Source organism: Saccostrea cucullata, unplaced genomic scaffold, assembly GCF_032062105.1.
Source record: "Saccostrea cucullata isolate Sc308-1 unplaced genomic scaffold, CSIRO_AGI_Scuc_v1 ctg120, whole genome shotgun sequence".
Taxonomy (NCBI): domain Eukaryota; kingdom Metazoa; phylum Mollusca; class Bivalvia; order Ostreida; family Ostreidae; genus Saccostrea; species Saccostrea cuccullata.
Window position 1 is genome coordinate 336,549 of NW_026937312.1, and position 17,434 is coordinate 353,982.

The 17,434-nt window shown below is 33.6% G+C and overlaps 1 protein-coding gene across 1 annotated transcript in view; it reads left to right on the forward strand.

The window, feature by feature from the left end:
- The window catches only part of LOC134247888 (epithelial cell-transforming sequence 2 oncogene-like), a 57,997-nt gene extending 41,165 nt beyond the window's left edge, over positions 1–16,832 (forward strand). Inside the window, exons 25-26 of the mRNA XM_062730287.1 lie at positions 6,771–6,943; positions 14,707–16,832. Of these exons, the coding sequence (XP_062586271.1) occupies positions 6,771–6,943; positions 14,707–14,837 (304 nt within the window). The 3' untranslated portion in view covers positions 14,838–16,832. The remainder of the gene's footprint in view (positions 1–6,770; positions 6,944–14,706) is intronic.
- The last annotated feature ends 602 nt before the right edge of the window (positions 16,833–17,434 follow it).

Sequence of the window (17,434 nt, forward strand, 5' to 3'; positions counted from 1 at the left end):
GAGTCATAATTTTGCCAGAAAATGCCTCATGTAAAATTCTAGGCGCTTCAAGAGAAATTTTAATGGCCTGGTTTAATTGGCTATTTCTTAGGTGGGTCTGCAAAATGACAATGCACTATTAATTTGAGCAAGGTCTTTTTCACTTTGGGACATGATTTTTATGCATTATTGAAAGCAGGGTGCAAAATGTAGAGAATTGTGATAGTAGATTAAGTACTAAACTAGGTATTTATTCTACAGAATTATTGAAAAGCTGTATGAAAGTGCTTTACCGGGTATATGATTCAGCGACATGCTTCAGAACACACCCCCCCCCCCCTTCCCATTCTCACTTCCCAGTAAATTAGCTAGCTGCAGATCTGTAGCTCTCCGAAAAAAAATATATTGATACACCGGAAAGCTACAGTGCCACCTATTGAAAAAACTGTATATTTATTGCGCACAAAAACGTGCGCTCGGTTCTCGATTTATTTCTCCATGTTTTTCAAACTAATCTCAAAATATTACTAACCATGTGTTCCTAACACACACTTTTTCCACAACCAAATATTCCTCATAATTGTTGTTAATAGTCCTCCTGACCTTGATATTGTAATCATCACTTCCCAATAAATAAGCCAATAAAAAAACTTTCAGTGATTGATAACTTAAACTGAAAGGAATTAATGAATGATGAAATATCCTTGAGGATCTTCATTCACGTAAGAAGAGGTTATTACATTGTATGCATTATACAAGTCCAGTCATGGATTACATTTCCTTGTAATCAATGTAGTCATGTTCAAATAAAATTCATCATATTTTCTTTATAATTTTCATGTGATGAGTCTATAAACCATTGTTTTCTTGCTCCAGACATGTGATAAACAATGTGCACTTTGTGAGAGAAAAAAAAAATGCCAAAGTTACGTAATCTTGTGCTAAGTCATCAAAACATGCAGGCTCTGTATAGATGTTGATAGATGTGTTTTATCGCTGCCTTACATTGCTGTCAACTTGTCTTAGGTAAAAAGTGTACGACATAAAGAAATAATACGGACAGACAAAGATTAAAGAACAAAAAAAAATCAAGAGATAGGATGAACAGCCATGTTGTGTGAAGATAAGGTCTGCTAGTGAGTGACACGTTATGTAATCGTTTAATGAGGCTTTTAAGATAGGCTAGCGTTTATTAGGATGGAGCTGGGCAGACAGTTTGTCTCATTATAAATTTGTGTGACAAAAGACGAAGACTTTTCTATTTATCATCAACATTTTTCGAGATGGAATCATGAACTTATATTGAGACTAGATCTAAGAGTTATCTGCCCATAGACCACACATTCACCTTGTGAAAAATAACCTCAATTTCAGTCAAGCTTTTTTTAAAAAAAATTCCTTATTTTATACTTGTCTGTACTTTTCAGTTTTAATGAAGCTAATTTTTCTAGCAGATGGCAAATATAACTCAATTGAACTTTAAATGCCCTCTCTTTCTGTTAGGTCTTGATCTCTTTGTGTAAAAAGTGCAAATGCATGCAGATCCAAGTGCTTATTACATAATATGCTCCCCAGAAATGAAGTTAGGCTGACAGTGCACTTTTAAAACATCTAATGTTACAGTATTTGTTTGAAGAAAATGTTATAAAAATTGTACATAAGATATGTAAGACAAAGCAATTTTTCATTTAAGAACATTTCCATCGCAAAAAGTGCAATGGACACACAAATTAAGTGTTTCACAATTAAATTAAGTTTTGTTTTTTTTTATAGAACCATAGACTAGCAATTTTTGCTTTGATGTCAATTAATTTCTCTATAAAAATTGCTGATGGCAAGAATACCACTGTATATTGAGCTTGATATTTCATTGTAAGATACTTCAAATCAAATGATGGAAATAAATTGGCATACCAAGAAAGACCTGCATGTGCAGATGCTTTAAATGTGAGATGTTTTTATGCAGGGAATGGATTTGTTTTACTTTTTTGCTATCAGACATTTCTATTTCTATGAGGATGAGTCACGCCGTATTGATCGTGTATCGGAGCTGACATCAGCTTCTGTTTTCCTGTGGACTTCCTATAAAGTCTCTGCTCTGTAGTGATTTCCTTACACAGTCAAAAAGCTACTGAAACCAAGAAGAAGTAAATAGGTTGCACATTTAATTAAACACTGATATGATTTCAGATGGAGATCTTGCATATTTTTTCAAAAACTTGCATTGTATAGACTAGAATTTCATTATTTCTTTATGTGGACTTTTATCTATTTATTTATTTATTTTTTTATAATATATATATATGTTGAAATTTTGGATCTTTTTTTTTTTAAGGGGGGGGGGGGGGTCACCAAGAAGTAAGTATACATTTCAGAAAATGGATTTAAAAATGCTAGTTATCTGCATGGTATATTATGTGAATGAGTCATGGAAATTTTGATTCAGATAGTCTGTAGTATTCATTCAAACATGAGAAAATGGCTTTGTCAGCTTTCAGATCCTTCAGTTTGTACTAGGGTATTGCGAAAAGGTTTTAACAATTTTCTTTATTGAAAGAGTCTATCTGGAATTCTCTGTTACTAAGATCCATGACATTTTTTACCAAAAGAATATATCTATTTTGAGTGAATGATGAAAACACTCCTGACAGTGGATGCTTTGGTAGCTGATCATGCAATGTTGGTCTTGTCTTGAATTGTAATTGCCTGACAGAATTTGCACATATGAAATATAACTTACAGAAAATTGAGCTCAAATTTGCAGACTTGCATTTAAAGTTAAAACTGGTTAGTGTGAATCTCAGTTTTAAATTTTTCTATCAACAAGATACAAACTTGTCATTCCTAGAAATAAAGTTGTGTATATAAAATATACACGTTGAAATGCTGTATTGAAGGTCTTTCTGCACAAACTGACTTTCTGATCTGAATTTAGTTAGCTTTTATTTAGGGGAAAATAAATAAAACTTATATACCATACATTCATATATGGCTTATCTTATGATCTAGTTATCTGCCCATAGGAAAATCTGACAATTTTATAAGCAAAAGCAGGGAGAAATATCAACTTCCTGATGACTGATTGAGGTATAAAGTGTGAAATTATTTATGTGTGAAAATTCTGTGGGGTCTACTGCTGAATGGACATTGTCCTTTGTATACAAACAATCTCTAATGCTGATGCTTGCAAAAATGGCATTTCAGCCATAGGGGTGTTTGCACTGAAAGCAGAACCTAAAATTATGACATTTTGGAAGCAATGCTATTATAGCCCCGGAGTTCATTGTCCAAGCTTTGACAGGGCATGGGGGGAAAAGGTTGAACCCCACAAATAATGAACAAGGGTAATATGTCAAAGATTGAATTGTAGGCCTGTCTACACAGAGAAATGGACCTGTAATTTAATCATGGCACCAGTATGGAGAATTGCTGTTTTGCAAAGCTGTGTTTTGGTCATTATGTTTGAAGATATTTAGAGGTTAAAGGAGGGGGTTCTTCAGGATTGTCTATTGTTATACTTTTACTTAAAAAAGTACATTTCTTATGTTTTACTGAGCGATTCCAAAAAAAAAAAAAATGTTGGACCTCTGAATATGTTGATCCTGTTGAGAGTTGTTGGACCGCTATGTTTTGTACATCACACTGTAGGGGAACTGGCTATTAGGAAAAATATGGAAACCAAAAAAAGATATGAAAAAATAAAATAAAAAAAAAGACAGTGTTCTTTAGCAACAGGTTTTGTCAACCCCATAAAGCTGTTTGCCTCTGGATCAGTTTGGGTCTTTAAGATATGACAAAATACATGTTGCCCTCAAACCCAGTCAATAAATGTATGATATTTAGGTTTATCTTCATGACGTCTTGTTTGAAGGATTATCAATAAAGAATTCTCTTGATTCTGATTCATATAATGGATGGACTTTTCCAATACTCCCCCACAAGAAAGCAAGACGATAATTTTCAAGGTTAAAATGCTTACCATTGATTTGCTGGGGGGAAAGAGTTATGAACCTGTCACAGACTAAAATTGGTTGTGATGGAGAACTGTGCCTGAAACCTGTAGTCATTGTATAAACAACAGTATTTTGTGTCCAAATGGTTCTTTTCAATTTCAAGATGGATGGCTCACCTTAAAATGGGTTAGGGTGTAGGGCAGCTATTCCAGACAGAGTCTGGTTCAGTGGTTGTCCGGTTACTGACCAGGGAAACTACTGAACCAGAGTCTGTCTCAAGCAAAAGTCGTCTTCTGGCCAAATAAAGAGTCAAATAAAATTTTAAAAGAGTAATAATTACATAGTTTTATTCGGAAATTTGGAAATGAATTAATGAAATAGGGAAATTGAGAAAGACTATAATGTCCTTTTGATGAAAAAATTTTATTTATTATTCAAATTTATTTTTCTTGTTTCTCTTAATCATAATGGTTCACTTATATTGGAGACCTGCAGGTAAAACTAAGGTTGCTGATTCAGACACCTTTCAGTTCAGTGGCTTTTCGGTAAGTAACCAGACAAGACAACTGAATTCTGTCATCAGCAAAAATAACCAAACATCCTCAAAATAAATGAAATACCTGTGTCCAGCGGGGAAATTTGAGACCCAATATAATTAAGAAAACAAGACTGAACAGCTGATTCATGTCTTGCATAATAAAAGAAGTAATGGAAATTTACCATGAAACATTACACTCATTTGTTGGTAGGGTTTCATTTGAACTTGAAATTTGTATTTACAAAAAACATGTTGCAGTATCAATAATGGCATTAAATTTTCAAAGAAGGCAAAGAAACTAGATCTCAATTAATGAAATAGGCAGACCAGTCATGTATTAATACTGTAATATCAAAGCATTCTTTGCAGATCCCAGTTATATAAGTTAATTCATCTTACTCATTAGCAGATTCCCTCTTTGTGTTTTCTCCACAGGAAAACTAAACATTTTCCTAAAGAGTTCCAAAAGAAAAAGGAGGTAAATAGAGGTGTTAACTCTTGGCAGTTAGCACAGTGGCGAAAACAGGTTGTTAATTAAGATTGAGTAACAGTATGAAGTCTATATACTCCTACTGGGAGTAAAGCTGATATTGTGTCTAGGAACCTGAAAGAAACTAATTGCATAATCTAGAAAATCTCATTATAAATCTACATCAAGGTTAACAAGACACTAGCAGTGTTAAAACATGGTCCATTACCCCTGACCATAGGAGTCCTTGGTAAACCATAAATTAATTTGATCAGCTTCTCCCTGGGCCACTTCATTATTTGGTGTTATGGCACTGAACATAATAAAGGGACAGTTAATGTAGCAGTCCAGTTCTTGGAAGTAAATAAATGAAATATAAAGGTTCAGGTGTAGAATTACTTAGACACACACATAATAATTCAGCTAAACTTTTAAGCCAATATGATTAATCAGCTAAAATATTCACATCTGGTTTCAGTCAAACGTATTACAATTCAGGCAGGGATTCACACAATATTACACCCTGTATTCTCAGATCAAAGGCTGTATGTATGATTATTTGATATAACAGAAATACCTAATGTAATGAGGAAGTCAGCATTGTAATCAGGCTGATTTATTGCACAATTGATCTCTGTGTGAAGTTATGTTGAATATCATTGCTTGTGCTTATTTAAAAAAAATTCAAAATTCATTATTTTGATAGACAGTCTTATCAAAATGGGTTTGTGTAGGAATCTATGTTTTTAAATTCTTTCTTGTTCTTTATCTAGAGAAAAGCACCATTATATTGTAATGTTCATGTGTAGATCTATTAAAAGTTAACTGAAATATACGGTCCATAGGATGGGGTCACAATTTCTACTTTTACATAGGAATGTACCGAAGATCTTAAGAAATTGATCTCCTCATGAACAGACCATAGCGAATCAGCTAGCTTTGTACAAGTAGGTCAAAATGATCATTATCTAACATAAAATACCTTAGAAACAATCATAACAGGTCTACCACTTAAAAACAGCAGGTTCTGAGTTAGTGAAATTGTTATATAAGCATTCACCTGTACTTAGTTTATAAAGGTTCAGGTGTGATCACATGATGACAACCCCACACCAATGGGCTAGGATAGATAGAGAGATGAGATAAATGTTGGAATACAGTACAGAAAAGTCATTTCCATTTCACACCTAAAGTAATAGAAGGCGTCATAGTATTAAGATCCCTTTTAAGGGTACACTATTTCAAAGTTAGAATAACTATAATACCTCCTCAAAAAAACAGCAGCTTTAATTTGTAAACATATCACCAAAGTTTAAAAAATCAAAAAAAATATATGAATTGATTTCAAGCTCATCTGCAGAGAAGGTAAGCTGGTAGGACATGTTTGACTCAGGTGAAAAAATGGATCATGAGCCCATCAATTTGGATACATCCCAACAAACCTCTAATGGAAAAGTGACTCAAGTGTCCTTCGGCAGTTGGATTTATTATTTAAGGTCAAAGATTTGAAGATAAATCATTTTTAACCATTGTGTTTACTTTAGGGTGAAAATTGTTATACATAATTCTACAGATATGTCTATAAATGTCAGCCATCAGTATTCCTGGCTCTTGATTATTCACTTGACTTACTGTGTAAGAAAAACAAATTCATTGTTCCTGAAATAAAATTTTCATGTCTTTTATGCATATACATTGTATTTATTTTTACTCATTTATTGAAATTTCTGAACCTATTGTATTTTTAGGGTGTACCAGCACATATCAATGTTAGGCCTCTTTCCGTATTTTTACTCAGTTTATTGAATTCTCTGCTCCTGTTTTATTTTAGGGTGTACCAGCACATAGAGATGTTAGGCCTCTTCCTGTTTAATGATGCCTTGGTGGTGACCAGGAGAACAGACAAGAACTTCCCCTTCACCAGAGCCAGGGAGCACACCTATATGTTTGAGAGCAGCCTAGCTCTGTCCAGACTGAGGGTCCGAGACATCCCAGAGTCCAAATGTAAGTGGTCAGTTTAATGGTGACCGACAAAGTGGTCAATATTTTGTGGCCAAGAAAGTGGTTGAGAAGTGGTCAATTTAATAGTGAACAAATGGTCAATTAAAGGTGAACATTAAAAAAAACCCTGTATCTTAGTTCAGATAGTGCAACAGCTAGGTTCTGCAGTAAATTCATTATGCTTGTCTTATTTGTGTTTTCATAATAAATTTGGTTGGGAGTGACTAGAATTATAAATGCTGGGGATGCATGGAGCATATGTAAGAGACTAATGATTATTAATGTCTTGAATCAAGGACCAGGTGCAAATGATAGATGGTATCTCTGAAAGTGCCTGATATTAAATGCAAAGAAGCAGATTCTTGACATAGCAGTCAGCCTATTTAAAAGATTTTTTTTATCTTAAGTTTGATGTTGGAATGTGTGGAAAATGATATGTGCTTGAGAACCTGAAGTGGATCCCAGGTTTGCGGTAAACACTTGAGCTTTCTATTAAGTGAATGATTAGGTCTTTGGAGGATTGTACGATATATCCAGAGTACATGCCACCCCCACACATCATACAGATATATGTACAAACGATTTGCTACACTTGTTCATCAAGCTGTAGCTACAGAAAGTTTGACATTTTGTAGTAGGCCTAAATCTCCTATCTTGTCAGAACCAATACACAGAATCACTGCCAGTGGGAACAAGTTGCATTTGTCCTAAATCCCATTCTGTCTATTGTTACTGATTGTAAATATTATCGTGTTACCGTCACCTCTGTAGGTAATTCTACCCATTGGATCTCTGGCCATTAAAGATTTCAGATAATTAGTGTCTTTTAAAGGCTTTTTCTGTGTAAGTAGGTCACAAAGCACAGAAGTTCAAGGTTACTTTGTATTATATAGAGTCAAGTGGTTGTAAAGTTATTGTGAAAGCTAGAATTTTATATTTAAGTGTCTATATATATTATTCAAAGTATTTTTAGCAACTGTTGCTATAAATGACATCAAAATATAGAAATTACTTTGAAAAGAACCTCTGTTATCAACTTATCATAAGGAAGTACTTGTGTTTCATAATTAAGTTATAACCTAGCTTGCACAGTTAACTATGCATGGCTCTTGATGCAGTGTAAATGCTGTCTTTGTGCTTTTGTTTCTACCTTGATATGTGGTCTGCAAGATTAAAGGACAATATACATTACATTTCCTAATTTGTGAACATTATGCTGATCTCAGTAATTAGTATGCTTGGTCACTATTGGTCAAGCAATCTTAAATATTTGTTTATCAGTGACCTTGCATAGAGATACCCTCAATCATCAGTTGACCACACAAATTACCCCCTTTTGATAGGACAGTTGATTTTGTGGGGTATTTAGTGTGACCAAGGCTATATTAACTGTGTAATAATCAGGACTGTAGCCACTTTACCGGGCTTTTAGGCCTGCCCCTGACTTATTTAGTGTGACCACCTGCTGGGACAGCTGAGTTATGTAATTCTCTCTTGTCATAATGTCACCTTGGCTTTGTTTTTAACAAATTACATACTAACTACAGATAAGTATTTAATGCACTGATATGCATATGTTGGGAACTAGCTTTCAGATTTGGTAACTTTCTCCATTTTTGGCTCTGGATATACATGTATCAGAAAAAGAGAAGGAGTGTTAGAGATTGAAAAAGAAACATAGATCATTAAAGCAGTTCATTTTGCCTTTCTATGTGATTGTGTAATATTCCTAGAGTTGGTGATATGTGGTAAATCCACTTCCAGTAAAGTGTTTGCTTTGTCCATCCACTAAGTCTTATCATATCTTGTTCACAATTTATTCTTTCAAACTGACTTGAAAATCAATGAAGTTCATGATGAGCTACTTTCTGGCTAAATCACTGTGGTTTGTTAATTGTAGGTGTTTTTAAAAGAGACTTATTCTGGTAATAATTTTAATATATGAATGAAAAAGAAGTCCACAATTTCATCTGTACTTTTGTTGTTTTACTTATCGTTGAGATTGTCAGCTAGGACATCTATTTTTGTACACCTTGTATTGGAATATGGTTTGAACTTTCTGCACAGTGGAGAGTGGTTTCTGAATCATCCATTTGAGTTGGACCTGATTCATAATGCTGATGTTCTAGGTTAATCAATATCTTCATCTTCTAGTGTATGAACACTTCTAGGAAACTTGAAATCAGTACTGTAGTAATTAAACATCCCACTCACCCCAAAAATGAAGGTTTGGGCTATTTAGAAATCACCTCTTATGCCTGTCTATCTGTCTGTCTGTGCAATCTTGTCCAGGCTATAACTTTTTTATGAAAAATCACTGAAAACTCATACTTGGTAAAAAGATTGTGTATGAGATGATGTCAAGACCTGAATCAAGGCCATTCTGGCAAGTTCAAGGTCTATAGTAGAAGAATAAAATCTTGATGATGCTGTAAGTTTCTAATGGAAATCATAAGAGTTCATATTTAGTATAAAGGTTCTTTGTGATAGTGTGTAATGGTCTTGAACCAAGGTTATTCCCGCAAGTTCAAGGTAAAAAGCGGGATAAAGGTTTTTTCCTGCAACTTCTTCATGTAGAAACATTGGAAGCTCACACTTCAAAAACAAAGATGCTTTTGACCTGAAAGTGTTTTATATTCTTTAACCAAGGTCATTTGATAAATTTCAAGGTCACTTGTTGAAAAATGTCCAGTTCCTTTCCTTACCATATCTTAAAAAATCATAATGATTAGTCAATAGATTTTGAGGAAAATCTGTACTTGCAGTTGTTTGATAAAGTCAAAAGATCAAGCTTAGATTGCTGCAGGATTCAATTCTAACTACAATTTTTTGAAATCTTTTTAGCTCACCTGAGCCGAAGGCTCAAGTGAGCTTTTCTGATCAAAATTTGTCCGTCGTCTGTCGTCGTCGTCGTTGTTGTTGTCGTTGTAAACTTTTCACATTTTCATCTTCTTCTCAAGAAACACTGGGCCAATTTCAACCAAACTTGCCACAAAGTATCCTTGGGTAAAGGGGATTCAAGTTTGTTCAAATGAAGGGCCACGCCCTTTTCCAAGGGGAGATAATTATGAATTAGAGAAAAATCAATGGCATTTTAAAAAAATCTTCTTCTCAAGAACCACTGGGCCAGGAAAGATGAAACTCATGTGGAATCATCCTCAGGTAGTGTAGATTCAAGTTTGTTCAAGTCATGACCCCGGGGGGTAGGGGGGGGGCCAAAATGGCCGATCAAAGTTTTACATAGGAATATATAGGAAAAATCTTTAAAAATCTTCTTCTCAAGAACCACTGGGCCAGGAAAGATGAAACTCATGTGGAATCATCCTCAGGTAGTGTAGATTCAAGTTTGTTCAATTCATGACCCCCGGGGGTAGGGCGGGGCCAAAATGGCTGATCAAAGTTTTACATAGGAATATTTAGGAAAAATCTTTAAAAATCTTCTTCTCAAGAACCACTGGGCCAGGAAAGATGAAACTCATGTGGAATCATCCTCAGGTAGTGTAGATTCAAGTTTGTTCAAGTCATGACCCCCGGGGGAAGGGTGGGGCCAAAATGGCCGACCAAAGTTTTACATAGGAATATATAGGGAAACCTTTTTAAATCTTCTTTTCAAGTATCTCAAAGCCATGATTAGTAATATTTATATGGAATCATCCTCAGGTAATGTAGATTCTAGTTCGTTGAAATTATGATCCCCTGGGGTGTTAAATTTTACACCCCCCCCCCAACTTAAGTTAACTTTCAGTTCTGATCTGATATGTGTTTTTTTCCTAGCTGATGTGCTCAGGTGAGCGCTGTGGCCCCTGGGCCTCTTGTTAATTATTGTATTCCTGCATAGGTCAAGGAAAACTAAGGAATCACAAAGCTTTTGGGGTTGTTAAATTGCATGTTCAGGGCCAAAGATAAATTTGTATGCCTGTCAGGACTTCTAATAACAATGATGAGTTGTAAAAATTTTTAATCCAAAGTCATAAGATTGTTCGTGAAAAGAGCTGCAAATATTTGTGAGTCATTACATGTGCATTGAAAAATGTCTTCATTTATATGTAGACCATTTCCCTTACCCTTGATATTATCTTAAAGAGGATGCTAAATACAGGAAGAGACTAGGGCTTCATGGACCAATTTCATTTAGGATCAATTTAATTTTCTTCTTCATCTATGGATGAAGTATTCTAAAAATTCTGTTATCAGATTGTCTCTCCAGAAATACCCAAATTTTTTGGTTTTCTGCCAGTGAGTTTGTATCCATGTAGCACTGTACTTAAATTTATGTTTTTTATCTTTGAAACCTCCATAAAAAATTCCATTGGTCACTGCCATAAAAGAAGCCATATTAAGAATTTTTATCAGTTTAGTATTTGATTTATATAAAAATGTCCTTCACCAAGATTTTTCTATATCAGTTGTTGAAGGTAGTGCCCGAATTTTTACCGGGTACTCTGATTGCAGGGTCTCTGTTATCTGGACAAGGGTTTGCTGTGAACATTGTAAACATGGTCAAACACAGCAATAAAGTGATAGCTCTGACCTTTAAGGTCTATGTAAATAAAGATCAGCTTTGATAAAGGTCAGTGTTTGTTGGTTTAAACTTTAGGTTATCCAATGACCAGCAACATACGCTTGGACAAAGACCCTAGTCTGTGTTGACATCAGCCTCATCAGTTTGATAACCAAAAAAAAAAAACTCTGTTTATGTGAATTATGCTATTCTGCTGGACACCTTCTAAAAGACAAATTAGTTAATTTCTTAATTTTGGTGCATTTTACATTCACTGTCATTAACAGTAGCTTTGTGGTCTGTAACTTGATTTGTACTCCATATATTATGAAGTACTTATGAACTCACTAATTTTTTTCTTTTTGGGGGGGGGGGGGGGGTAATTTTTGTGGTTTTTGAGGTATAGAGAGACCCACAAAGAACTATATGCGGTATATTGCATATGTTTGCCCCCACAAAAGTCAAATTTTGAAAACTTCCTGAAATGTGCTGAATTCAATAAATTGTACGAGAAATATAAGTTAACGGAAAATATTATAGTTCCAGAGCAGTGTATTCACGATTTCTGTTTTTATGACGTCACAAACTAGTCCGATTTTATATCCTTTTTCAGAAAGAGGACAAAATGGACAAAATTTCAACAATTTAAGCTTTAGAATTTATAGAGCGCATGTGTGTTCAGGAACAATATTGACATATTTCATTGATATTATCATTGATATTATCATTCTACACATTATATCAAAATATTAATCCTGAACACACATGCGCTCGGTGACTTTTATTTAAAATATCGACGAAATATGTACATTTTTCTGCAAAATTCATAAAAAACTGAAATTTACGTCATATTTGTGACGTCATTACGTACATATGACGTCATTACTTATGAAATTATTCAGTGCTTCGAAGTCAGCATATACTCCCCTGTTTAAGGACTTAATTAAATATTACTCCATCAAAGTTTGATTTTGGGGGGCAAATGTTGGTTAATACCGCATATAGTTCTTTATGACCACCAGGAAATGTACAATTTTATATGCATTACTAATAAACATTTCCGACCACAAAATCAAATCTCAACAATGCAAACCTTGAAAATTGCCCCCCCCCCCCCCCAAAAAAAAAATATTAGATTTTACAGTATTTCAGAAAAAGTAAGAAAATGCATGCAGATTGTAAAATTTTCCCATGATGCACAATTTTTAAATTTTGAAACATTAAACAGACCATGCATTTAAAAGCTTTAATTTGGTAATGTCAAGTTTAATTCCCACAGTTAAAAAGGAGGAGGAGCACTCAATGTTTTTTTTTTTCAATAAGAGATTGAGAAAGATTTGTTTTTAATTAAAAACAACTGTATGATCTACAGTTACTAGGTGTTTAAAGGTTTGAGTTTCCAATCTTTATTTAAAACCAATGCAATAAAAGTTTTAAAATGCAATAAACTGTTACATAATTCTACACGTGAGATAGCCTTGAACACCATCAGACAATGGGGTCCCATTATAAACTATTCCAAGGTAACAGAGTGAAGGTCTGTACTCAGTTCAGGTGCTCAGAACATTGTACTTTCTTAATTCTTGCCATGAAAACAATTTATAAAAAGATTCAAGATATCAGATTCAGTTCAAAATGTTATCTTTTAGATTTATTTGTACGCGATGGCATTGTGGAAGGGAAGGTAAAACACATTTTAGAAATAGAGAGCCCTGAATTGGCAAGCTTTCCTAGCAACTTGAGAGATGACCCTAATGTAACCCTCCACTAATGGTTAATATAGGTATCCTATGAGCAGCATAATGAAAAATATCGTCACCCCAAAACTTGAACAGCAATCATTCATCATTAAGTTGTTTTATGGCTATAATACTTGTTCAAAAATGCTGGCAGGTCGGGCTCTATTTGGCAAAATTTTTTAGAGTGTTGACACTTTACATTTGCTGTGACAGATAATGAGGAAGGATTTAATTTCTAATATTAATGGATCTCTCCTGTTATATTTAATGTTAATTTTTATCCTTTTACAGTAGTTTTTGTTTTTCCACCTACAGTGTAATTTTATAGGCACGTTCACATCAGTAATGACATTTTAAAGTTTGCAAAACAAAAAAAAGAAAATCAGACTTATTTAAATGAAAAAATGACTGCACACATTCATGTTATCTGTTACCAGAAGGGGTTTTTGGGAATCTTTGTGAGTCACACAATCAGGATTAAGCCCGCTAGTCTGAATATGAATCAGCTGATTATAAAAATAAATCATCTGAATACAAGCAATACATTACTGTGAGAGGAGAAGCATAAAGTGAAATGCAAAAATCTTCCTTTTAATCCATTCTGTACAGATTTACAGAAATAACCCTGATGAAATCTGTTGTGTATTGAGCTTCGTGCCTTTCTGCATGCACTGTCTGTAGATGCTTGTCAGGTAGGGCTGAGTTGGCAGTTTTCAGGTAGTGTTACCTGTAATTTCATGTAACCTCAGTGTAAAGCATCGGCCAAGGCCACATCCAAGATTTATGTTTGGCTCTGTTTGATCAAACTCTAATTGATTTTTTCCACCCTGTGACTGGTTTTAGCATTTTGTCAAGGAGGGAATTGGAAGGGTGGATAGGATGAATCATGCAGCTAAATGTGGTAACCCTGGCCTATTGCATTGTGAACTAATAATAAAGGGAAGGGGTTAAAACTTTTATCTATGGAAAGGGCCCTTTCTTATTACTAAGGTGTTCTATAAGGTATTGCATATCTAGACCTCAGTGTTAGGCTTGCATGCCAACTCTGTATACATTAGAATTGATGTAATAAATATTCACTTTTTCATACCACATCATAAACAGGCTTTATAAATCATTTAAAGATGTTCACTTCAACTTTACCTTTCTTCAAGTGATATCATGACAATGTCTTCAGATTATACATTAGACAATACTGTCTCAGGGATATCTTTATAGATTTTAGAATGTCATTAATTTTCTTTATGTGCATTCTGATGATTCAGGAGCCAGACCAATAAGATAATACATATAATGCTTTCTTAAATGATTTACTTAGAAATATTTTGATTTCTGGAACACAAAACTTTTAGATGACTTCTAGCTTATTCTAGATACTACAGTCAAAACTGACTTAACAGCCACTTGCAAAAAGTCACTAAAATTTGCCCCCCCCCCCCCTCCAATTTGTCCTTTAATAGGGTTTCAGCATCTTCATATTTCAGAATATATACAATTATCCTACATTCTCTTTTTTTTTTTTACAGATATACGATATGGATTCAAACTAGAAACCCCTAAGAGAGCTCTTCACTGTGCTGTGGAAACGGAGGAAGAAAAATTCAACTGGATCAGCCTATTGGAACAGTCTATAAGATCAGCCATCGACATTCAGTGATCTGGAGCAGACCATTCAGTGGTGTTTACAGGGCCAGCATTCAATCACTGCCCATAATAAAAATATACACTGAGTATATAATCTATGCACTTTAGCTTTAAAATCAAATTTAGTCATCTTTAAGCTAATTTCATATTTTATAAAGTTAATTTGGATAAATATTTATAATGTTTTTGTTATCTACATATATACATGTACATTGCTGTATTTATTGATTTTTGAATAGATTTATCTTTATCTTATTAATTAATTTCACACTTTTTTTTTATTTTAAAGAAGTTATTCTTCATTTATATTTACATTTTTTTTATCTTTATTGTTTTGTCTGTGATATTTACCAATATTTGCTATTAGAATAGTGCTAGCTTAGTTTTTTGAGAATATTTTGTCTATATTGTACCTTTTCATTTACCTGACCATATTAGAGGCTTCATTGTCAATCAAACTTAACCATTATTTTATCATTGTTAAGTGTATATCTTTACTGCTATGCTCTGGCAATTTATAAGGAGAACAGCTTGTTTTTTAAAAAAATTCAGAAATTAGCATGTAAAAACAGAAAAATATTTTGTATATGTGCAAGTGCTGTGAACACACATTTTAAGACACCTTTATTTTCACAAAACTAATTTTTAACTTGTGCCCAGATGGCATTTTTTGCACACAAAGCACCTCTGTTGTTTTTCTCTATTTACTGTATTCCCTCCTTCCATTTTTGTCGGCCATGTTTGTTCAGGGTTTTACAATGCAGTACTGTTGAATTTTTGTTTGTGTATTTATATATCTGTCTTCTTTGTGATATTTTATTATGATGGACTGTTCTTTGTTACATCAAGGTCTTTTCCTATTGTTGATTTGATCGTTCCTGTTGATATATAAGTACAAAACAAATATTTACTGCTATATGCTGGAAGTTTAAAACATATTGATTTCCTCATTATAAATGATAGTTGTTTATTAACATATAAACCTGTGATACTTCTACTCACCAGGGTAGATTTAATATAGTTTGGTAGAGATTTAAATGGTTTTAATACACAATTGCTGTAAGATCATGTGTCACTAAACTATATTTATTTGAAAGAGAGCACTACCACAATTTTATTTTTTATTTTAAAATTTATTTTTAAAGATTTTTCCAATTTTTTGGAAATCACAGATATGTTTATTATTGACATGATAAAATTTATTTTAAGACAAATTTCCGGTGAATTATAATACCGCAAGTAATTCATTGACGTGATGTTCTATTTTTTTAAGATAAGCTACTTTAAAAAGTATGAATTTCACAAGTTTATTAGTAAAATGCATACGTTTAATATGCATAATAAGTGTCCAGTGTGATTTGATATAATTGAGCTGATATATGGAAGATTTGTGACCTGCATAATTTGTTTGATTGCACTGCACCTCTTTGTTGTTTGTTTTCTTAGTGTGAAATATTCACTTGAAGTTGCAAGATACTGTATACAGGGAAATTTTCGCCCCCGTTTTATTTTCGCCCCTTTCGCCCTACTCTCGTTCGGGCGAATTTAAAACGGGGCGAATTCAAAGAATACAGTATAATTTCTTAAACAAAACTATGATTGGGCGAATTTAAAACGGGGCAAAATTGTTTGCAAGTGTAAAAGGGCGAAAATAAGACGGGGCAAAAATAACCCTGTATACAGTATTTTTGGAATGGATGATATTCAATCTCCTGGAGATTTGTAATGACATCTATCCAAAGCCAAGAATGACGTCAGTTTGTCCTAGATTTACACTCAGATTGGAGTCTAGCTGTGTATTGATGTTTTATATAATTAGATATCAACTGACTGCTTACAATCAGATATTTTGTGTAGACTTGATCTAATGAACAGAATGTTATGAATTTCTGGATTTTTATGATACAACATTTGTATGTTTTTCTTCAAATTATGGTTATTTTTCATAGAATGTATAGGGATGAAAAGAAAACATTGAATAGCTTAATAAAATTTTCATTTTTTACACCCTCCAAATTTGTGTTTATTATTTGATTATGTAAGAGGCAATGTTTAAGGAATCGAGAGCTGACATGCAAAGGATTGACATGCCATTTAAGACAGCAGGCATTGCAGTGGTTTCTTATCTGAAAACCAGCAGGCCATCTATATATATTATATATAGCTAGACCTTACCAGATTGTTAAAATTGTATGCATTTATAAAACAAAGGTTCAGCTAAATCAAGCCATTTTATCATGATCTGTCGGTAGGAATTTTAGGGCAGTTGTTAAATCTTTATCCTTAGTTCACTTTAAAAAGCTTGGTCAGGTAAAGATCCAGGATATGAAGGAGGTGATAATGTTAGGGGGCACCTGAAGGGAAGCTCCTGGATTTTGAGATTTAGTTTGGGGGAAGGGACAATGTCTTCTATTTTGATTATTACTTTTTGTCATAATTAGAATTAATAAACCTATATATGCATAAGCACTAACCATTTATAAGTTATAGCCAATGTTAAAGTTATTCAAAATTAAGTAGGTTAACTTTCATTATCAAAATAAGGGCCAAAATTGCTGGTATCCAAGGGAAGATATGCTGAAATTCTAAAAACCTAGCACTAATCAATGA